Consider the following 23,182-nt stretch of genomic DNA (forward strand, 5'->3'; position numbering starts at 1 on the left):
ATAAAACCACCAATTCTTAATATAGGTAGTATACGGAGTACGGGAGTATGTAAAATTGCAAACAATATTACTAAAGTACTAACATTTATTGCCAGTAGCGGGTCTGACCCCCAACAGGCCTTTTTATGCAAGGCCCGAACTGTCTCTCGTAGCCTTGTTCGATTGACAGGTGTAGGGGGTCTGGTAGCAATCCGTGCGTAGGGTGACACGATTCGCAGACATCAGATTGGCACTTGCCAGAAATAAGGTACCCACTCACATGCAAAGCGCCACGACGTGGCTGCTACATTTACCTTCGCGATTTTGTGACCAGGGGCCAGTATCAAATCGCGTTGGAATTACCGGGTCCGCAAAAGTGACGGGGACGTGGAGCCGGCCCGTTGGAATCAATACCTTAGGTCCACGACCAAAGCACCAGCGCAGCGACCGCATCTACTTTTTGTACAAACAGGGGTTTTCTGTGACTTGGGAGCAGCACTTTTGATGCTTCTTTTGTTCTGTTCTGTCTTGTACACCAAACCGTCTCCCGGCACTTACTGAATGATACCCGCCGCCCGACGCGATATTCCGACCTTCATTTTCCGTTTTGTCGTTGCTGAACATTGTTCGTTCTCGTCAGATCAGTTGCCACCACATACCAACAACAACAACCCTTTTTGAGCTTATTCGACTTTAATATCGACATTCTTTACCAACCGAGCATGCGACACGCCGTCCTGCAACTCACTTTTGATTCATAAACACCCATTCCACACCTGGTGTGCACCATGGAAGTGGTAGCATCACCTCCTACCGCGAGCCCAGGGGCCAACGGGGTCGGGCCGCCTCCATTCGCCTCGGTCGACCCCGAGAGGGTGATCGATTATCTGACAAACCTCCTCGAGATCGCGCTGGGAGCCACGCGCGAGGAGCTGCATGCCGAGGGCAGCTTTCTATCCGATAACTTGCGTCAGGACGCTCTGAAAGCCAGCTCGCGGTTTGCCAACGACAACCATGTGTCTCTCCTTATCCAGAAAGAGATAGCTGGTGGCGAAATCACAGAAGATGATGCGGGAGAACCGCGTATGTTTTGGATTCTTCAGTCCATACGTTGTCTCAAAGCTTATATGCACTATCTAACTAGACCTGATTCGCTGCAGAAATTCCCCAACATGTCTACAAGATCGTCCAGGAAATGTCAGACGCCGCCCACGTAGTTGGCTATCTCAACATCCTCAAGCGTCCACAACCACTCGACCCTAGCATTCCCCTCAGTGCACAGATACAAATGCTAAATTTGCCTGGACCCGCGTACCTGGCTGCCACAACCAGCGAGCAAGGCCTGACGGCTTCCCCTTTTGAGATTCTCCAGCTCTACCTTCACAACGGTCTCGGCCCGTACTTCGAAGCGAGCAGCAAGAGTCAAAAACACGCCAACAACAATACCAGGACCAGGGTCGATGCCGACGCCAAGACTGGTATACCAGTCACCCGAAAGCGCTGGACGGAGTTAGAGCTGAGCTTGTCGCACCTGCTGCAAAATGTTGAGATACCCGAGGTCATCCTCCCGTTGCCGCCTGCAGTTCAGTCGGTGCTGGAGGATGCGGCGTCGCGAAATATAAAGCCATCTGCGAGCATGATATCAGAAAGCCTCTTGCGCGATAGCCACTTTCTCAACTCCTTGCAGGCCACCGTACAGACCTGGATCAAGTCGATCCAGACCATCACCAAGATGACGAGAGATCCAACCACGAGTACCGCTAACCAGGAGATCAACTTCTGGCTGTCCATGGAAACTGCTCTGGAACACATTGAGGGTCAGCTGCGTGGCGATGGAGTTATGATCACTCTGGACATCTTGAAGCAGGCCAAGCGATTCCAGGCCACGGTCAGTTTTTCGGCCGATACAGGTCTCAAGGAGGCCATGGAGAAGGTCCAGAAGTACAATTCTCTCATGCGCGACTTCCCCTTGGATGAGATGTTGTCTGCGACGTCTCTAGCAAAGGTTGAGGAGACGATCAACCAGATCTTCGTTCATATCAACAGGAAGCTTAAGATTTCCCCATACCCCATCCGTAGAGCTCTCTTGCTAGTGGAGATGATTTCTGCGGACTTGGATGGGGTTCTGCACCGGTTGGTTTCCGGTACTGAACTTGCCGACGTCGACTACCAGCAGTTTGGCTCCATTATGAAGATGGCAGACGCCATATTTGCCACATGGGACGTCAATGTTAAGGATTTCACCGGTGTCTGCCGTGATATCATGCGTCGCCGTAATGAGAAGTTCGTTCTACTAAAGGTCAACTCAAAGCATGCGGAGCTTCAGAGTCGCATGACGTACATCAAGAATTTCCGCGATAACCACGAACAACTCCAGCGGACGATCAGCAGCGTCTTGTCCCCAAAATCTTCCCCTGAAGGTCTTACAGTTGCCGTCGTAGACCCCCATTCCCGTAATGCCGACAACCTGGAGGAGCTCGGAGAGATGGACGCCATTCAAGAGGTCAAGGAAGCCTGGGAGTATCTGAGGAATGTTGACCTCTTGGACGTTTCAGAGGAAGGCACCAGAGCCTGGGCACGGGCGGAGGGCTTGTATAACGAGAAGACCCAAAGAGTTGAGAACTCAATCATTGCCAGATTGCGAGATCGACTGGCCACTGCCAAGAACGCCAACGAGATGTTCCGCGTCTTCTCAAAGTTCAACGCTCTCTTTGTCCGGCCTAAGATCCGTGGAGCTATCGCCGAATACCAAACACAGCTCATTGACAACGTCAAGCAGGCCATTGCAGGTCTTCACGAGCGGTTCAAGGTTCAGTATGCACTTTCTGCTGCACACCCAATGGACTCGGTCCATGATATGCCTCCTGTCGCGGGAGCCATCATCTGGGCTCGTCAAATTGAGCGTCAGCTCAACAACTACATGAAGAAGGTCGAAGACGTTCTCGGTGATGGCTGGAAGATGCATCACGAAGGAGGCCAGCTTGCTAACGAAAGCGACCTCTTCCGGAAGAAACTGGACACCACACTCATCTTTAACGATTGGCTTGCTGGCGTCTCCAAGAGGAAGCATGCCTCAGTCTCCGGCCTCCTCTTCACCATAAACAAGATCAGGTCCGCTAACAACGCTCTGGATCTCGCTGTCAACTTTGACCCACAAGTCATCGTCCTCTTCAAAGAGACTCGCAATCTCATTTGGCTGGGATTCTCCGTTCCCCATCACGTCGTCCATTGGGCAAAGGAGGCAAAACGGGTTTACCCATATGCTGTCAGCCTGATGGAGAGCGTACGCACACTGGGCCAGACAATTCGGCAAATCACAGAGATGCCCGAGGTTTCTATGCTGTTAAACGGGCTTCGGAACGACGTTTATGCCTTAATCAACAAGGGATTGCCCCTGAAATGGGCTACTTTCGCCAGCTCCCATGAGCTCTTCTTCAACACGCCGTCCCTACCAAATGGAGCCCCTGACCGCGTGGTTGCCAAAACTGAGAGCCCTCATGTTCAGTTCGTCCGAGAGTTCGCCGCCAAGGTTTCCATGCTGCAGACCAAGACAGCAACGCTTGCTGCTGTACACCAAACTGTCCAGAAGGCTCTCTCTGAGTTGGCTACATGCCCCTACGAGGCCAAGTCTTTTGACGAAAAGCTGCAAATCATTCAAAAGGGTGTCGATACCCTCAGCTTGGAACAATACGTCAACCTTGGCTACTGGGTCAAGAAGCTGAATCGTCAAATCAAGTCAATTCTTCTCACACGCCTTCACCGCGCCATCCATGTGTGGATTGAGGCTTTCGAGGATGATGTTCCTGAGGGAAGGAGGAAGACAGGGGTTGACGTCACTGACATGGCAACTGGCGTGCCATCAATGCGGAAGTTGGTGCATGAGGTCACAATGCGCAATCAAGTCATCTACCTTGATCCGCCATTGGAGTTTGCTCGAGCAAGCTGGTATCTGCAGCTGCAAGAATGGCTAGGTGTGATTTGCCACCTGAAGAAGATCAGGGCCACCCGTTACAAGATGACTCTGGACACCACTGCCACCGAAGATCCACGCTTTGACGACCTACCCAGCGAGTGCGCAAACCAGCTCTCGAGAGTTCAGGTGACCGTTGACAAGAAACTCCAGGAGATCAGCAGCTATGTAGACGAGTGGCTTCGGTTTCAGTCTCTTTGGGATCTGCAATCGGAGCAGGTCTATGAGATACTCGGTGACCAACTCGACAAGTGGCTCCAGCTTCTCCAGGAGATCAGGAAGACCCGCCAGACCTTTGATACAACCGAGGTCAGCCGCTCGTTTGGCCACATCACTATCCACTACGATCAAGTTCAGACCAAGGTCAACGGCAAGTACGACCAATGGCAATTGGACATTGTGAACAAGTTCGGTACGCGCCTCGGTACTCGTCTCAGGGAAGTCCACAGTGAACTTGAAAAGGCTCGCAGCGACCTTGAAAGCCAACGGCTCGAGGCTTCATCGACTGAGCAGGCTGTACAGTTCATCACGGTCGTGCAAACCTGTGAGCGCAAAGTCAAGCAATGGGCTCCTGAGGTCGAGGTCTTTAGCCAAGGAGAGAACATGCTTCGTCGTCAACGCTATCAGTTTCCCAACGACTGGCTTCATTCGCAGCAACTGGAGGGTCTTTGGGAGGCACTCAATGAGCTTCTCGCTCGTCGTTCCAAGGTTGTGCAGGAGCAGTCCGATGTCATGAAGGCAAAGATCATTGCGGAGGACCAGATCATCAGGGACAAGATCACCGAAGTCGCTAGCGAGTGGAACGACCAAAAGCCTGTTTCTGGCACCATTGCTCCGGAGGATGCCTCCAAGACCTTGGCCACCTTCGAGACTCGGATCGTGAAGCTACAGGACCAGTCTATCATGGTCGCCAAAGCCAAAGAAGCCCTCAACATCGAGACGTCGACTGACAACTCCCTTGACATGATCCTAGACGAAGTCAACGATTTTAAGTCGGTATGGGCGTCGTTGTCGCTCATCTGGAAGAGTCTCAATGAACTTGGCGAGACGTTGTGGAATAGTGTCCAGCCTAGAAAGATTCGGTCTGCCATTGATGGTCTCATCAAGATGACCAAGGAAATGCCGAGCAGGATGCGGCAGTACGCCGCATTTGAGCATATCCAGAATATTCTTCGTACATACCTCAAGGCCAACACTCTCCTGAGCGAGCTGAAGTCCGAGGCAGTCCGGGACAGGCATTGGGTCAAGATCTACAAGCAAATCAAGCCCAGCAAGCGTTACTCTTCAGTTTCAATGACTCTCGCCGATGTCTGGGGTTTGAATCTCGTCGCCACCGAAACCATAATCAGGGACATCATCGCCCAGGCGCAGGGTGAGATGGCATTGGAGGAGTTCCTCAAGCAGGTCAGGGAGACATGGTCGGGATACAACCTCGAACTTGTCAACTATCAGAATAAATGCCGCCTTATCCGTGGATGGGATGACCTGTTTGCCCAGTGCAGTGAGCATCTGAATTCACTCCAAGCCATGAAGCATTCGCCTTACTACAAGGAATTCGAGGAGGAGGCAAGCGCGTGGGAGGACAAGCTCAACCGTGTACATGTGCTCTTCGACGTTTGGATTGACGTCCAAAGGCAGTGGGTATACCTGGAAGGTGTGTTCACTGGCAACGCCGACATCAAGCATCTGTTGCCCATCGAGTCCTCTCGTTTCCAAAACATCAACAGCGAGTTCTCTGCTGTCATGAAGAAGGTCTACAAGCAACCTTATGTTTTAGACGTGCTCAACATCCCCAACGTCCAGAAATCTCTGGAGCGTTTGGCCGACCTCTTGAACAAGATTCAGAAAGCGCTCGGAGAGTACCTGGAGAAGGAGCGCGTGTCCTTCCCCCGCTTTTACTTTGTGGGTGACGAGGACTTGCTGGAGATGATCGGTAACAGCAACGATACTCTTCGAATCGCCAAGCACTTCAAAAAGATGTTTGCTGGTCTTTCCGGCCTCGTAATGGACGACGAGGCTATAATCTCCGGCTTCACCTCGAAAGAGGGTGAGGTTGTCCGTCTGAAGAAAGAAATCTCAGTTGTCAAAACGCCGAGGATCAACGATTGGCTTGCCCTTCTGGAAAACGGAATGAAAGCCACACTGGCCGAACTGTTGGCCGAGGCTGTAGAACAGTACACCCCGATCTTTGCCAGCGAGCAAGTTGACAAGGCCGCTCTACAAGAGTTCATGGACGCTTATCCCAGCCAGATTGTGGTTTTGGCGACCCAAGTGGTTTGGACCACCGTGGTGGATCAGTCGCTCGTCGATGGGGGCAACAATTTGCAATCCATCTATGATCGGGAGGTGCAGGTGCTGCGCCTGCTGGCAGACACCGTTTTGGGCGATCTGGATGTCCTTCTCAGAAAGAAATGTGAACAGCTCATTACCGAGTGTGTCCATCAGCGCGACACAATTGAGAAGCTGATCAAGCTTAATGCCAGCTCTCCTACCCACTACCTCTGGCTGCTACAAATGCGCTATGTTTACGTTCCTGAAGGAGACTTTATACAGCGTCTGCACATCAAGATGGCAAACGCCAAACTCGCCTATGGCTTTGAGTACCTGGGAGTGCCAGAGAGGCTGGTACGAACGCCTCTCACCGACAGGTGTTTCCTCACTCTCACACAGGCTCTTTGCCAACGTCTTGGTGGATCCCCATACGGGCCTGCGGGAACTGGTAAAACGGAATCAGTCAAGGCCTTGGGAGTTCAGCTTGGAAGGTTCACGCTTGTTTTCTGCTGTGACGATACTTTTGACTTCCAGGCCATGGGCCGCATTTTCTTGGGTATCTGCCAGGTGGGCGCTTGGGGATGCTTTGACGAGTTCAACCGTTTGGAGGAGAGAATTCTCTCAGCCGTTTCACAGCAAATCCAGAACATTCAGTTGGGTCTGAAGCAGGGCGCCGAAGATGAGAAGGCACAGATCGAGCTCGTCGGTCGTCAGCTGCACGTCAATGCCAACACGGGCATCTTCATCACCATGAACCCCGGTTATGCCGGACGTTCTAACCTTCCGGACAACCTCAAGAAGCTGTTTCGAAGTGTCGCCATGTCCAAGCCCGACAAGGAACTCATTACCGAAGTCATGTTGTACTCGCAAGGTTTCAACCAAGCCAAACAAATCTCAAAACAAACAGTGCCTTTCTTCGACCAGTGCTCTGCGAAGCTGTCGAAACAGCCGCACTACGACTTTGGGCTACGTGCTTTGAAGAGCGTTCTAGTTAGCTCTGGTGGTCTCAAGCGTGCTAGACTTACGGAAAGCGAAGGTGATATCGGCGCTGAGGAGCTGGTGGAGCCCGAGATCCTCGTCCAGTCGATTCGGGAGACCATTGCGCCCAAACTTATCAAGAACGATGTGGAGATTATGACCGATATTGAGAAATCCTGCTTCCCCGGCATTTCGTATGTTCCTGCAAACCTGCAGAAGCTGGAGGAGGCCATGCGCACCTTGGCAGAGGAGAGACATTTGGTGGTCAACGATACCTGGATGACCAAGGTCCTGCAGCTGTATCAAATCCAAAAGATTCATCACGGTGTGATGATGGTCGGAAGCTCAGGATCCGGCAAGTCGGCTGCATGGAAGCTCTTACTCGATGCTTTGCAAAAGGTGGAAGGCGTCGAGGGGGTTTCTCACATTATTGATTCCAAAGTCATGTCAAAGGAGGCCCTCTACGGTAATCTTGACTCGACTACTCGTGAATGGACTGATGGTCTGTTCACCAGCATATTGCGAAAGATTGTCGACAATCTACGTGGCGAGGATTCTAAGCGCCACTGGATCGTCTTTGATGGTGATGTCGACCCCGAATGGGTTGAGAACTTGAACAGTGTGTTGGATGACAACAAGTTGCTTACCCTTCCCAATGGTGAACGTCTGAACTTGCCTGCAAACGTGCGCATCATGTTCGAGGTTGAGAACCTGAAATACGCAACACTCGCCACGGTGTCCCGTTGTGGTATGGTCTGGTTCAGTGAGGACACTGTCACCCCAGGCATGCTTGTCGAGAACTATATCGACACCTTGCGAGCAGTTGCCTTTGAGGACCTCGATGAGGACGCAGTCGCTACTGGCCAAAACAGCGAGAAGGCGCTTGCTGTTCAGAGACAAGCTGCCGACGTTCTCAACGCACACCTTACAACGGACAACTTTATTAACGAGGCGCTGAAGCAAGCTGAGGGCTTCAATCACATCATGGAGTTCACTGTTGCGCGCGTTCTTAACACTCTGTTCTCCCTTTTGAACAAGGCTGTGAGGGATGTGGTTGAATATAACTCGCAACACACTGATTTCCCCATGGACCCCGAACAGGTGGAAAGCTATGTTTCCAAGAAGCTTCTGTTGGCGCTGGTCTGGTCACTCACCGGCGACTGTCCTCTCAATGACCGCAAGGCATACGGTGATATCCTTGGAGGTCTTGCCACCTTTGGCAACTCCCCGTTGGATGGAACTAGCTCCCTCATTGACTTCAACGTATCTCTCCCACGTGCCGAGTGGACTTCTTGGCAAACCGAGGTTCCCCAGATCGAGGTCAACACTCATTCCATTACACAGACCGATGTGGTTATCCCGACTCTCGACACAATCAGACACGAGGATGTTCTGTACTCGTGGCTGGCTGAGCACAAACCGCTCCTCCTTTGCGGCCCGCCCGGTTCGGGTAAGACAATGACGCTTTTCAGCGCCCTACGCAAGCTGCCAAATCTGGAGGTTGTTGGTCTGAATTTCTCGAGTGCCACAACGCCAGACCTGCTCATCAAGACATTTGAGCAGTACTGCGAATACAAGAAGACGCTGAACGGTGTGGTTCTCTCGCCTACACAAATCGGACGTTGGCTGGTAGTTTTCTGCGATGAGATCAACCTGCCCGCCCCCGATCACTACGGCACGCAGAGGGCAATCTCTTTCCTCCGCCAACTCGTGGAGCACAATGGATTCTGGCGCACAGCAGACAAGTCCTGGGTGACTCTCGACCGCATTCAATTCGTGGGTGCCTGTAACCCCCCGACCGATGCTGGCCGTACTCCGATGGGAGCCCGTTTCCTCCGCCACGCCCCTCTCATCATGGTCGATTATCCTGGTGAGCTTTCTCTTCAGCAGATTTACGGCACTTTCAACACTGCTGTGCTCAAGATTATTCCTTCGTTGCGCGGCTACTCTGAGTCGATGACGAATGCCATGGTGAAATTTTACCTCGAGTCTCAGCAAAGGTTTACGCCCAAGATCCAACCTCACTACGTCTACAGTCCTCGTGAGCTTACCAGATGGGTTCGTGGTGTTTACGAAGCCATTAGGCCTCTTGAGACATTATCTGTCGAGGGCCTGGTACGCATATGGGCTCACGAGGCCCTGCGTCTCTTTCAGGATCGTCTGGTAGCCGAGGATGAGCGCCAATGGACAGAAGATGCAGTGCGACGAATTGCGCTCGACTTTTTCCCGACCATCGATGAGGAGAAAGCACTTAGTGGGCCCATCCTGTTCTCCAACTGGCTCTCCAAGAACTACGTGCCTGTTGACCGTGAGCAGCTTCGAGACTTTGTCAAGGCAAGGCTCAAGACATTCTGTGAAGAGGAGATCGACGTTCCCCTCATTCTGTTCAATGATGTTCTTGAGCATGTCCTTCGCATTGATCGAGTCTTTAGGCAGCCTCAAGGCCATTTGATTCTTATCGGTGTCAGCGGAAGTGGCAAGACCACACTCTCCCGCTTCGTGGCTTGGATGAACGGTCTCAAAGTCTACCAGATCAAAGTCCACGGTAAATACTCTGGAGACGACTTTGATGACGACCTTCGTGAGGTTCTGCGTCGCTGTGGTTGCAAAGGCGAAAAGATTTGCTTCATCATGGACGAGGCCAACGTTCTCGATTCGGGTTTCCTTGAAAGGATGAACACACTGCTTGCCAACGCCGAGGTCCCAGGTTTGTTCGAGGGTGATGAGCTTGCAGCGCTTATGACTGCCTGCAAGGAGGGTGCTCAGAAGCAGGGTCTTCTGCTGGACTCGCAGGAGGAGCTGTACAAATGGTTCACGGCACAAATCGTCAAGAATCTTCACGTGGTCTTCACAATGAACCCTCCCGAAGGCGGGCTCGCTTCAAAGGCCGCCACCAGTCCTGCGCTGTTCAACCGTTGCGTACTCAACTGGTTCGGTGACTGGTCTGACCAGGCATTGTTCCAGGTTGGGCACGAGTTGACACACTCGGTCGACCTGGATAGAGCAAGCTTCCAAGCGCCAGACACGTTACCTGTTGCTTACCGTGGTCTCAACCTTCCTCCTTCACACCGTGAGGCGGTGGTCAACTCGATGGTGCATGTCCACCAGTCGCTTCATCAGTTCAACGCTAAGTTGCTAAAACAGCAAGGTAGAATCACCTTCCTCACTCCGCGCCACTACCTGGACTTTGTTGCCCAGTATGTCAAACTGTACAACGAGAAGCGCGAGGACCTCGAAGAACAACAGCGCCATCTTAACGTCGGTCTTGAGAAGCTGCGTGACACTGTCGACAAAGTGCGCGATCTGCGTGTCAGCCTGGCCGAGAAGAAGACTCAGCTGGAGAAGAAGGACGCCGAAGCCAACGCCAAGCTGCAAATCATGGTTAAGGACCAGCAGGAGGCCGAGCAGAAAAAGGCAGATTCTCAGGTCCTGCAAAAGTCACTTGGGGAGCAAGAAAAGGACGTCGCTGCTCGCCGGGCGGTTGTCATGGAAGACTTGAGCAAAGCAGAGCCTGCTGTCGAAGACGCCAAAGCAAGTGTCAGCAAGATCAAGAGGCAGCATCTCACAGAAGTCCGATCCATGAGCTCACCTCCCCAAGGTGTTAGGCTTGCTTTAGATTCTGTCTGTACACTTATCGGTCACAAGGTAACAGACTGGAAGAGCATCCAGGCTATTGTCAGGCGAGACGATTTCATTGCAAGCATTGTCAACTTTGACAACGAGAGGCAGATGACAAAGAATTTGCGCCAAAAGATGCGTACTGAGTTCTTGAGCAACCCGGAATTCACTGTCGAGAAGGTCAACCGAGCCAGTCAGGCCTGTGGTCCCCTTGTTCAATGGGTTGGCGCTCAGGTCGAGTATGCCGAAATTCTTGACCGTGTCGGTCCTCTCCGTGATGAGGTTGCTCGTCTCGAAGAGGCAGCCATCCAAACGCGCGCCAATGCTCAAGCCGTCGAGAAGAACATCAACACACTCGAGGAGAAGATCGCGACCTACAAGGCCGAGTATGCTGAACTCGTCAGCGAGACGCAGGCAATCAAGGCAGAGATGTCGCGTGTTCAGTTCAAGGTTGATCGCAGTGTGAAGCTTCTGGACAGTCTTTCGTCGGAGAGGGTGCGATGGGAAGAGGGCAGCAAATCTTTTGAGACACAAATCAGTACTCTGGTGGGCGACGTCCTGGTCGCCGCCGCATTCTTGGCCTACAGCGGCCTATACGACCAGCAGTACCGCAAGTCTATGATGGAGGATTGGCTTCATCAATTGCAAATGTCCGGCATCAACATCAAGCAGCATAACCCCGTCACCGAGTACCTATCGACGGCTGACGAACGCCTGGCTTGGCAAGCAAACTCGCTACCGGTTGACGATTTGTGCACCGAAAACGCCATCATCTTGAAGCGCTTCAACCGCTACCCTCTGATCATCGACCCTACAGGCAGGATCACCGAGTTCCTCACCAAGGAATGCAAGGATCGCCGTCTCACTGTGACCAGCTTCTTGGACGACGCCTTCACCAAGCAGCTTGAGAGCGCACTGCGCTTTGGCAACCCTATCCTGATCCAGGATGCAGAGCACCTTGACCCCATCTTGAACCATGTACTCAACAAGGAGTACCAGAAGACTGGCGGACGTACGCTTATTCAACTTGGCAAGCAGCAAATCGACTTCTCGCCCGCGTTCAGGATTTTCTTGTCTACTCGTGATCCTTCAGCTACCTTTCCTCCGGACATCTGCAGTCGGACAACACTCGTCAACTTTACCGTCACGCAGAGTAGTTTGCGGACCCAGACCCTTAACGATGTCCTCAAGGCCGAGAGGCCAGACGTCGATGAGCGCCGCTCGAACCTGCTCAAGCTGCAGGGTGAGTTCAAGGTGCACCTTCGACAGCTTGAGAAGCGCCTGTTGCAAGCACTCAACGAATCCCGCGGCAACATCCTTGATGATGACAACGTCATCGAGACCCTCGAGACTCTCAAGACGGAAGCAGCAGATATCACTGTCAAGATGGGTAACACCGAGGGCGTCATGGCCGAGGTTGAGGAAATCACTCTGCAGTACGACATTATCGCGCGTTCCTGCAGTGCCATCTTCTCGGTCCTAGAACAGCTTCACTGCCTCAACCACTTCTACCAGTTCTCGCTGCAATACTTTATCGACATATTCCACTCGGTTCTACACAACAATAAGAACCTGGCCAATGAGACGAACCATGTCGTGCGCCGAGACGTCATCGTCAAAGACCTCTTCGTCGCGGCCTTCCAACGCACGGCCCTTGGTCTCCTTCAAAAGGATCGTGTCACGCTTGCCATTCTGTTGGCTCAGGCTACACCTTTCAAGATGGATAGGACACTCATTGACGTAATCCTTGACACCCGAGTCGAGGGTAGAGACGTATCTACCGATAAGGGTGCCAAGGATGAGGTCTTCGCGCGGGCAATGAGGCTGCCTTGCCTCAAGGACAAGTTGGAGAATGTTGGAGACGCCCAGTGGGACAGGTTTTTCAACGAAGAGCTGGCAGAATTCGTGATCCCCGAGATTTGGGACGACAGCACCGAGGCCAACGATAGAGCGCTTCTGGGACTGGTTCTGGTCAAGCTCTTCCGTCTGGATCGTTTTGTACCGGCAGCCGAGCGATTTGCAGTTTTGGTGTTTGGTGCTGGGCTCTTCGACATTGTTGAAGACCTCGAGAAGACTGTGGCCCAGGTGCCGCCGACGCGCCCAGTCGCTCTTGTCTCAAGCCCTGGTTTCGATGCCAGCTTCAAGGTCGACTCGCTTGTGCAACGCAAGGGCGTGCGCTGCAACAACATTGCCATGGGTTCTAGCGAAGGTCTCGCCAGCGCAGACAAGGCCATCAGCAACGCGGCACAAATGGGCTCCTGGGTCTTGGTCAAGAATGTACACCTGGCTCCTACATGGCTACAGAGCCTCGAGAAGCGGATGGAGTCTCTCAACCCTCATTCAGACTTCCGACTGTTCCTATCGATGGAGTCCAGCCCCAAGATCCCCGTCAACCTACTCCGGGCGTCACGTGTGCTGATGTACGAGCAGCCCGCTGGTGTCAGGGCAAACATGAAGGACTCCATGTCTTCGCTCTCGCAACGGCCAACTAACAAGGGCCCGGTTGAACGCGGAAGGCTTTACCTGCTGCTTTCCTTTTTGCATGCCGTCGTGCAAGAGCGTTTGCGTTATGCCCCCAACCTTGGATGGAAAGGATTCTGGGAATTCAACGATAGTGATGTAAGTATCATCAGTCTTGCTATGTGTAGTGTTGTTTTCTGAGCTTTCTGTATACTGACACAACTGGAACTGGCAGTACGAGTGCTCGGCGTATATTATCGACACATGGGTTGATGCAGTTGCCAACAACCGCTCCAATATCGCCCCGCACAACATACCATGGGACATGATCCGCAGCCTGATCACCGAGATGTATGGCGGCAAGATCGATGACGAGGGCGATTTCAAGATGCTGTCGCAGTTGATCCACAAGTTCCTCACACCCGAAGCGTACGAAATCAACCACAAGCTTGTCGAGGGTGCCGGAGAGACCAACAATGACGGAGGCGATGCGGCTGGTGACCTCGTGGTGCCGCAGGGCACGTCGATGCAGGAATTCTGGGGATGGATCCAGGCGCTGCCGGAGCGCGAGCCGCCCACATATCTGGGGCTGCCTGCCAACGCTGAGAAACTTTTGCTTGTCGGACTGGGCCAAGGCTTGATTGACAACGTCAGGACTGTCACGGACCGGTTGGAGGAAGGAGACCAGATGATGGCGGAGGCGTAGAGAAAAAGTCATGTTTCCTGTTTCCTACAAGGACTATTACAAATTTGTTGCGATACTGTCTAGATATCTGTCCTGGTCAATTTTGAGGTGGGTTGTACACGTACAAGACGCAGGAAACTGGCGTGGGCTTTTGTCACTTACATGCCTTTTTTTATTCTGATACCCCTTACACTTCTCTATAGACTGTTAATTTAGCGGTTGAAAGTCGGACGATCACATCCTGTATCTGTGTTGTAAATCTTATCCTGTCTTTTTCGACTTACTTTCATGTCAGGCACGTTACACTACACTAGTCTTATATTCGATGATACATTGTAACATTACATATTTGGCATCTTGCCCACCCATCAAAACATTACGTGGGTAACCTCCATTCACAGGTTGGTTGGGGACATCTTTCAATCCAGGGAATTATGGCTTTTCGTCCCTTTGCCCCCCAATATAGCTCTTAGAAGTAGTAACTGATAGATCACGGACGCTCGAGTGAGCGGCAACATCCACCACTCACGTCCTGCCTGCGTGATCTGTATGGCAGTTCCGCAGCGATAATGCCGAGACTCGTGTCGACTCGTCGATAAAGGTGTGCATGCACCATTGCTCGCGGGCGAAGAACTAACGCCTCGACCTCCGACACTCAATTCCTCCCATCCCCGTCCGTCATGCCCATGCAGACGGCGGTGGAGTAGTCGGCGTCGTGACTGATGCTGACCAGGGCCTCCTGCACGACCTCGCGCCCGTCCTCAATGTGGCGTATCAGAGCCACGGGCGGCCCTCCGCCGGAACCGCCACCGCCGGCGTTGACGGCCGCGTTTCCCGCCTCCTTTGGGTCCGGCTGCCTGGGCGCTATGGTGATGTCTTCAAACGAGATGCGCAGGTGAGGGTGCGCCTTGATGACGGCTTCCTTGGCGGCAAATCTGTACAGAGTGGAGCGGAGAGGGAGAAAGACGAATGAATACGGCTGATCAGATCCCACACTTTGTTTGGCTATGAAACCTGACCCTGTTGCTCTTTCTTTTTCAAGAAAAAAAAAAAAAAAAAAAAGGTCGAAGGATGATTTAAAGATAAATAAAAACTCACCGGCCAGCCAGAAACTCGGAGGCCTTTCGGCGTCCGAGCTCCACATCCGACGCCACGGCTGTCCTTGAAACCTGGCCCGGAGTGGTGTTTAGGTAATTATACACCCGGCCTCGCTCTTCTGGCAAGAGGACGCGTCGGATGAATCTATCACGCTGCGGCCCGTCGAGAATCCTACGGATCCTGGGGATGTTGCAGATGTCTGTCCCCAGCGACAGAGGGAAGCAGAATTGCCGCCGCAGCGTCATGGCTGCAGCAGCTGTCGCGCCGGGCATTGATAAACTAGGGTGCCCCTGGGTCTGCCCTCGCCAGCTATAATGAGCGTACCTTACCTAAGGTCGGTAGATATGCGTGGTGTTTTGGTTGGAGAACGGTAGTGTCTTTTTCTTTTTGCTGGTTCCAGTAGATGGATAGCCCCACAAAAGGTGAGCTACGATAAGATTAAGCTGAATATGACATGACATCACCGGGGCGCTTGTTTATTTTCTTATTACATTTTGGACCACATTTCCATCATTTCAAAATTTCTCAAGAGACAGCGATGCGAAGCACATAAGCATTGACTATAATCAGATTGAAAAGATAAACATGGCTTGTGTTGATAACGCAAATATCAAGGAAATCGTCGACTAATCTGTTTTGAAAATGCAATCTCTTAAAACCAAACAATTTTTCGTGGTGAATCCAGCCCGAAAAAGATTAGTTGTCCCCATAGAATGAGACTCCAAGGCACACAGTGGTGCAATCAGTCGTGGAAACGTCAATTAACTTTGCCATTTTCCACCGGCAATCAAGACAGAAGCGCAGATTGCCCCTCATAATCAATTCTCTGCCAATCCTCTGGGAGTACCGGCAGCACCACAAATATTGTCAGATGATGCGTGGAATTGACCCGAGCATTTAATTACCGTGCAACAGAGGAGCACGCTCAGCATCCTGAGGAGGCGCCGAAGACTCCCTGCCAGTCCAGGCGGGGAAGGCAACCACCAGCGAGAGTACGAACAGCACGGCCATGATGGTAAAGGCGAAAATCCACTGCAGAGCGATGACCTGGCGCAAGAACTGAGCGACGCCCAGAGAAGCGGCCAAGACGCTAAGAGAGAAGCCCATGGTGTAGTCCTATTCCGTGAAAATCATAATGTCAGACTCCACGTACATCCGCGAGCGCTGGCGAGGTCGGGGCGGGGTATTAAGGCAAATATCATACCTTGTACATGACCAGAAAAAACAGACCGTAGACAAATATCGACCAGATGAAGATGTTGGCAAATATCCTTGCTACCAAAGCCTCTGGGTGGTGCACCATGATGGCACCGTTCCAGTAGATGGCCACAAAAGTCCACGCCAACGGACCCGAAACCACAGGGGTATGGATAAAGCGAGGGTACGTGTTGTGGCGGAAGTACAGGAACGTGAGGTTGGCGAAGTTGACGATGAGAACCACCTCAGTCCAAACAAAGTGGCCGTATACAAACAGCATCACAAATGCAAAGTGCAAAAGGTTATTGAGGATGAAGTGGCTACCCACAGCGCAGGCCTGGTTCTTGCGGTCGAGATTTGTTGAGAAGAGGAACGATGCATATCCAACCTGAAGAATGAAAAGAGCAAGCCTACGAGTAACATAATTAGTGTTAACTTCCAATTGTTCCAAGACAAAGATGCCTTGTACTATCTCCTGCGAATCCACAATTATTTTTACTGACCAGTATAGCGATGTGATCATGTGGTCGAGACGGAAGCCTGTCAGGTACAGGTCATTGATGTCCCAGATTCGGCGGCGAATATGGAAGGCATCGTGGTCGTCGTTGAAGGTGTAGTAGACAGACGAGAGCAGCGACAAGAGCCATGATATGATGGTCAGGATCTTGTACGTGATGACAGCATTCGCCGAGTGGGAGTCCCGCTTGGAGAAGGGGTTTACTGCAGATTGGTAAATGTACGGTGGTTAGCAGACAAGAAACCGAGTCTTTCAATGAAATTCAACACCAGATATATGACTTACTGTTGCTTAGCCGGTCCATCTTGACGTTGTGCTTTTGTTTTGCGAAGCCGCCAGGGCTCTACTGGGTGTAAATGGATGAAATGTGATGTACTCGTCGATGACGAGGCAATTGAAGTGGTGGAAAGAAGGGAGAGGTAGGGTGGTTGCTGCGGTTCTGAAAGAGCCGGACAGCGGTATATTAAACGGGACGAGGACAAGGTGAATCAAACGACGTGGGGAGGCGTCATTGTTGGGCTGCCTGTCTACCTTACCTCACCTACCCACCTCTCTTTTACCTAAGGCACCTACCTAGGTAAGGTAGTACAGTATAATACATGCTTTCCTTGATCTGGATCCATCGAACCAACGTACCTACCACCTTTGGGCGTGAGGTATGCAACAACTGCTCTGCTTTAGCCTCGTACACAACAAATTTGCGGGGAAGAGACCTCCCTGGGTTGGTTGGCTGCATGCACCTACACGGTCACCAGACATACGGAATGATGACTGGATGGAGAATGGAGTTCGGGCGACACACGCACAGCTCACATCTTGCTACGTACCACGCCACATCTGCAGACCAACCAGAAATGCTTTACTGGGTAACTTACCTAGACCCAAGTCCATTCTGTACAAAAGCCTCCCGTTTCGTCGGCCGGCAGGGCGATCAAAGGAACATCAGACAAGGGCCAACCTTTTGCTTACACGCGCCTCCTCTTTTCCGTGGAATCATCCGGACCAATCATGATAGGAGCACTCAATCGTTGCCAGACTTGTTTTACAGACCCGCGTTCGTCATTTAATGCCCCTCGTGCAATGCAATGCGTTTTTTTTATTTTTTTTTTTTTTATTGGGGGTTGGCGGTTGATCTACCTTTGTGGTTTGTTGTCTCATCGGCCGGCCAAATGCATTAAAACAGTTCAGATCAAAGTCCAGGCGGTTGTGTTACTAAAATCCGATCTCATAAATTAAGGGCATAGACTCAATGGCTGTCGGGGCCACGGCAGCAGGTCTTCTCAAGGGACAGGGAAAAAAAAAAAAAAAAAAGCCTAAATCAGACAAAATCAGATGGATGGAATTGACGTCCGTTGACATTTGATTTGATGGGAACGCGTAGACAAGGGGGGGCAGGGGTGCTGCCTGCAAGTCCCAGATTTAGCACTGTCTTGCTACGATCTGGGGCACCCTCCTGGACAATTCGCGGGGCACGTTGTCCACTGATTGGCTTGCGCCTCAGCTATGACAGCATAGACATCTAAGGATGATGACAGCCCCTGTTGGCTGTATGTGGCTGGTGATTCATATCTCTTTCGTGTTTCGGGGAAATTTGTTGAATCTGGTATGCTAAAAACAAGAATACAAGCGATCGACGTCAATAAGAATGAATGTGCTTTGCAGCGAGAAAATAATCAAGAAAAAAAATAAAACAAAAGCTCAACCGGTTAGGGAAGAGAAAGTCTGTCTGGTGGCAAGTGTGGCTACAGTCGGCTGACAAGACGAGAGACCCATAGTACTAGACCTTCGCTCCACCGTCAAGCGGCTGAAGCCGCTGTAAAGTCGGACATTTTCCTCCGTTCTGCTCCGTTGTGTTAGCCACCAGAAGCTTCGACGGCCCAGATCAGGTAGATCAAGGAAGATAAGGTATTTATCGGTATATAGGTGTTCTGGAATAGACCTTTTGTGTAGTAAGTTATAGATAGCTACCTATCTATCATGACTGAATCCATGCAAACGTAATTAGTTACTCTCTGTTGGAACATACGGAGCAACAGACAGGCAGCGAGATAAAGAGGAAGATGGAAAATAAAAGTGTACTGTCACGGCACACAAAGAAAGAAAAAATCGTCCTTTCAAATGCATGCATGCATGCATGCATGTCAAGGCCGATCCCGCCCCAGCTGCTCTTCTTCAATTGGTTCCTAAGGGTCAGCCCACAAACACGGACAGTAATATGCATTGCAATGTGTAGGTGGTGTGATCGATTTTCGCGTATGTATGCATGCTGTTTGGGTTTAGATGACTTGCGAACGAAGTACGACAAATGGGAAAGAAAAGTCGTCCTACTGTCACGGCTTCGTACAAGGTTGTTGCTAAGTGGCTTATTCCTTGCATCAAAGAAATACACCTGTCACTTTAATTTGTGTACGTACGTACCTAAGTAATTAAATAGGCAGATCAGACAAGTGCAATAACCGAATAAAACTCGAGGCAGGAGAAAGGAAAATAGATGTGGGGGGAAGACAATTGATGCGGAACGCGAAAGAGATATTATATTACCTTATCACTGCTTACTTGGGTGACTGACTGTAAAAAGAAGAAAAAAAGAAACGAAATACAAAAATAACAGGCCTCATGGGACTCGAACCCACAGCCTTCCGCTAATATCCTATGTTAGGAGGCGGACGCGCTACCTTTGCGCCAAAGGCCTCTGATGAAAGACACCTAATGATTATAAAATTATATACCCATCAAGAAAGGAAAAACTTTTCTGTTTTGGTCCAATAACCGAGGCGCCCCGCATGAATGCATTGTTAGCAATTACCATAAGGTACATATTGTATGTACACACTACTGGTTCCATCAAAAACACGTTTCTTCCCATAACAGTTCAACCTTTCAGTCCACGCTCGCAAAAAAGAGGTAGCATATGTACCTTGTTCTCACGTTTCATAGCCGTCGCCATTTCGGTTTACCCGACTAAATAATGGTCACGCTTTCAGAAAGATTTGCAAGTCACACTTTTGAAGACAACAATGACTGAGTTGTTTCTTACTTATTTCCATGTCGGGCCCACAACGCTTGTATAAGAGCGTATAAGAGCTTGCTTATGCACTGTTTAGCTGGGGTGATACGAGGGTCTATATCGCCTAAAATACAATGGCGAGCTTAGCGATGAACATTATGAGTATGACGGGGCGGAGAACTGCGGCTGCTCGGGTGGCATTCTCAAGACGACACAGTCCTTTTGGGTCGGGCACCATATCATCCAAGTTTTTATTAATCCTGCATGCTAATCTCTGCCTCATACAATGTTTATGCCAGTCTTATCATCCCTGTCTCTTGGCGACTTGTATGTAGAATGAGCCTCAAACCTGAAGTCGACTTGTCTAGGTGGCTATCTGGAGACAATTGTACAAACGCCCGCCAGAGACGTATGCTTATAGGCAGATTCGCATAACAGCCAGCCAGCCAACAGCCTTATCCTTGGACCGCTTTGATCAAATCAGCAGCCTAGAATGTTTGGTAAACACATCATTGTCAGCGTATCCCAACAAACGTGATGCAACACACATTACAGAAACTCGCACCTTCTCAGCAACAGCATATACAGCAGCTTGAATATGCGCCGCCGGTAGCAGGGGCATTATACCGGCGTCCACGACTCGCAGGTTTGTTGTGCCGTAAACTCGCAGCTCCGTGTCCACGACGCCCCCGTCTTCGAATGGAAGCATCGCCGTCGTCCCTGCTGGGTGGAATTCGGTGCCTAAGCCACGCTGGATAAAGTCTGCCAACTTTGCCGTATTTTCTTCGTCGGCTACATCGTCGGCAGATGCGAATGGCTCCGAGGGCGAGGGCGAGAGTCCTTGGATGAACGCGTTGGTTTTCATCAGACGGGCATTCATTCGAAATGACAGCATTGCAACCTCGCACTAAAAAATCCCGACAACAATAATCAGCAAGAAAACCAACCACTAGACTAGGGTCTGTACCATCCTGCCGAGCACATACGTCAAGCGGATGTGCGCAATATCGCGGGTCAATGACCGGTTTGTTGTCCTTGAGAATGTTTGGGCCACTGGGACGAACAGTGCCGCGCGACATAGTGCTTTGGATTGCAACTGTGTATCGGCCGGTGGAGTCAACCATGATCTCTGATGCAGGCTCATCGACTTGGCGTAGAATGTCAAGTTGCAAACGAGACTGTTTGGCGTAGCCTTGTCGCACGGCTGGGGGTGCGTCGTCGGGTAGATAACGGTCGAAATTCTCCAACATGTATTTGCCCGTTAACGTGTTCCACTCTGCTGTGAGTGCCTGAAGAGACGGGAAAGCTACAATGGATATCAATGGCGCGGTAAGAGGGCCTTTTGTTGGGCCTGTTAGCTATAATCCATGGGATGAATATGACCCTCGGTGTATGCTAATATAGGGAATAGCTCACTCACCGGTGCGATTCACCTTGTACAATAACTCAGCTTCGGCTAGCTTTGCACCGTCGAGATGTCTGTCGGTAAATATGTTTGGACTTTTATCTGTTACCTCTGGTCAGTCTATGGTATTCATTTTATTTCCCAACTTGTGCAGTAACGAACAGTCGTAATCTTTTCCAACCATGCCGTGGTCTTGTAGGTTGTTTCCTACCCCTGGCAACTCGATCTGTACGGTGATGTTCAACCTTTCCAGCACATAGGCGGGGCCTATCCCCGAGACCTGCAAGATCGTCGGGGTGTGAATCGCGCCTGACGCCATGATGACCTCGCGAGATGCAGAGACTCTCGAGCTATGGATATTATTCGAGTGCGAATCGCGTCGTGGGAGGAACTGCATGAAGTGATTATTTGTGAGATCCTCTAGGTATAAGTCTTCCTCAAGACACTCAGATAAGCAGCAAATCAGACTGACCTCCACTTCCTGGACTCGCTTCGGTGTGGGCAGATCCTTGGTCGAGCTAATCAGCCCTTGCGTGCTGTCTACAAGCAACAGTCGAGTGGCCATTTGGCCGACGGCAACATGCATATTCGGTCGCTCCATCACTGGATCGAGGTAAGCGACGCGGGCGTCACACCTGGATTGGTTGATGGCTTGCATACTGGATGGACTGAACACTACGCCAGCCGTGATTCCGGTATTCATGTCCTTGAGCATCGGTAAGCCGAGTTCTTCGTAGCCTTTTAACACGGCATCTGATCCCAACAGCTCAGCAATAATGTTAGTTTATCCATGCTCGAGGCTCAGTATTTCGTCAGGGCCTAGACTGCGGAGGTAGGGGCAGCTCACAGCTTTGGTTATAGACAAATCGAGGAAAAGAAACCTCGACAGGACCAGATGTCCCATGAAAGGACATGTCCGGATAAATACCTAGCGATCTGGCGGTCTCTTCATCAAGCCCACCCAATGTGTAAGTTTCAGTCTATGTTACTGCCCAATTAGTCGTCGAACCGAGGTCAAATTCAACCTGAGAGTTGCTGCTGCTTCATCCCTACCTTCATGAAATAAGGCAACAGGTCGTCCTATGACCAGCCCGGATTTCCCAAGTCTCTCCAGGCATCAAAATCACGCTTGGATCCCCGCGTCCACACCATCCCGTGGATGAGGGTACCGCCTCCCACCCCGCGGCCCTGGGGATATGGCCGAGATCTATGGTCTAGGTGGTCCTGTGGCGTTGTAGCGAGCGTCCAGCCGTTGACGTTGGTGATTTCTCGGCCGATATATGCCGGGTACGTAGTATATTCGGTTCGATTGTCCCTGGAAGTTCTTAGCAATGTCGAACATTTTTTTTACTCAAAAGCCTGGGCCTGCGGGGCAGATTGCATAATGGGAATGCAACGAGGGGCGTACAATTCACCAGCTTCTAGAATGAGTACAGTGACTGCGTGAGTATTTATTTGTTAGCCTCTGAGAACAAATCTGGATCTGACGACATATATTAACAAAGCACGCACCGTTTGGATCTTCGCTCAATCTGTTGCCAACAACCAGCCCTGAGAGGCCGCCACCCACAATGATATAGTCGTACTTGGGGAGAAGCTCAGTTGCAGCGCGCTCGACAGGGATGACTATGCTCAAGGCCTGCTGGATCCAGAACGATGCTAGCCCCAGGACCAGGGCGGCCCGGTTGATCCACATGCTGTGCTCGTGTGTCTCGATCGGATTTCTGGACTGTGTTGATTTAAATAGACAAGTCGTCAAGATTTTGAGCCACAATATGATATCTTGAAAGAATGTTCCACGGCTGAATTGCGTTTCGTGTCGGCGGACGCAGGCAGACTTGTGGCTGAGTGTTGTGTGCTACTGCGTCGGTTATCAAGAAATACCTTGGGTTTTAAAAGCCATCATTCGATTCTGGGCGACTATAAAAATGATAGGAAAGTGAGCTGGAGACTACCAAGGTATTAACGACAGGGTCTGGGTCTGCTCCTTCCAAAAA

General features: G+C 51.1%; 5 protein-coding genes and 1 non-coding gene across 6 annotated transcripts; 1 reads left to right on the top strand and 5 right to left on the bottom strand.

Moving 5' to 3' along the window:
• Positions 1-320: 320 nt before the first annotated feature.
• Positions 321-14,200, top strand: MGG_11205 (dynein heavy chain). Its single transcript, XM_003714365.1, has 3 exons — positions 321-1,062; positions 1,140-13,435; positions 13,512-14,200. Exons 1-3 carry the CDS (start codon positions 768-770, stop codon positions 13,980-13,982), a joined length of 13,062 nt encoding a protein of 4,353 aa, XP_003714413.1. The 5' UTR covers positions 321-767; the 3' UTR covers positions 13,983-14,200.
• On the bottom strand, positions 14,137-15,429 carry MGG_01460 (uncharacterized protein). The gene is made up of 2 exons (XM_003714366.1): positions 15,060-15,429; positions 14,137-14,896 (listed from the first exon to the last, which is right to left on the bottom strand). The coding sequence occupies exons 1-2, from the start codon at positions 15,329-15,331 to the stop codon at positions 14,617-14,619; spliced, it is 552 nt and encodes a 183-aa protein (XP_003714414.1). The 5' UTR covers positions 15,332-15,429; the 3' UTR covers positions 14,137-14,616.
• Positions 15,430-15,592: 163 nt separating this feature from the next.
• Positions 15,593-17,879, bottom strand: MGG_01461 (uncharacterized protein). Its single transcript, XM_003714367.1, has 4 exons — positions 17,059-17,879; positions 16,760-16,976; positions 16,264-16,666; positions 15,593-16,175 (listed from the first exon to the last, which is right to left on the bottom strand). The coding sequence occupies exons 1-4, from the start codon at positions 17,075-17,077 to the stop codon at positions 15,957-15,959; spliced, it is 858 nt and encodes a 285-aa protein (XP_003714415.1). The 5' UTR covers positions 17,078-17,879; the 3' UTR covers positions 15,593-15,956.
• Positions 17,880-19,381: 1,502 nt separating this feature from the next.
• MGG_20021 lies at positions 19,382-19,465 on the bottom strand. The gene has a single exon. It is a non-coding gene; the product is annotated as a tRNA-Arg (tRNA).
• A 504-nt stretch (positions 19,466-19,969) lies between these two features.
• On the bottom strand, positions 19,970-22,158 carry MGG_15702 (uncharacterized protein). Its single transcript, XM_003714368.1, has 7 exons — positions 22,033-22,158; positions 21,658-21,938; positions 21,348-21,576; positions 21,201-21,287; positions 20,767-21,119; positions 20,346-20,687; positions 19,970-20,268 (listed from the first exon to the last, which is right to left on the bottom strand). Exons 1-7 carry the CDS (start codon positions 22,097-22,099, stop codon positions 20,236-20,238), a joined length of 1,392 nt encoding a protein of 463 aa, XP_003714416.1. The 5' UTR covers positions 22,100-22,158; the 3' UTR covers positions 19,970-20,235.
• MGG_15703 (uncharacterized protein) lies at positions 22,141-22,881 on the bottom strand (the record flags this gene model as incomplete). Its single annotated transcript, XM_003714369.1, has 4 exons — positions 22,141-22,165; positions 22,239-22,500; positions 22,594-22,624; positions 22,698-22,881. The coding sequence occupies 3 exons, from the start codon at positions 22,879-22,881 to the stop codon at positions 22,266-22,268; spliced, it is 450 nt and encodes a 149-aa protein (XP_003714417.1). The 3' UTR covers positions 22,141-22,165; positions 22,239-22,265.
• Positions 22,882-23,182: the final 301 nt, after the last annotated feature.

The sequence above is a fragment of the Pyricularia oryzae genome, chromosome 2, assembly GCF_000002495.2.
Source record: "Pyricularia oryzae 70-15 chromosome 2, whole genome shotgun sequence".
Lineage (NCBI taxonomy): Eukaryota > Fungi > Ascomycota > Sordariomycetes > Magnaporthales > Pyriculariaceae > Pyricularia > Pyricularia oryzae.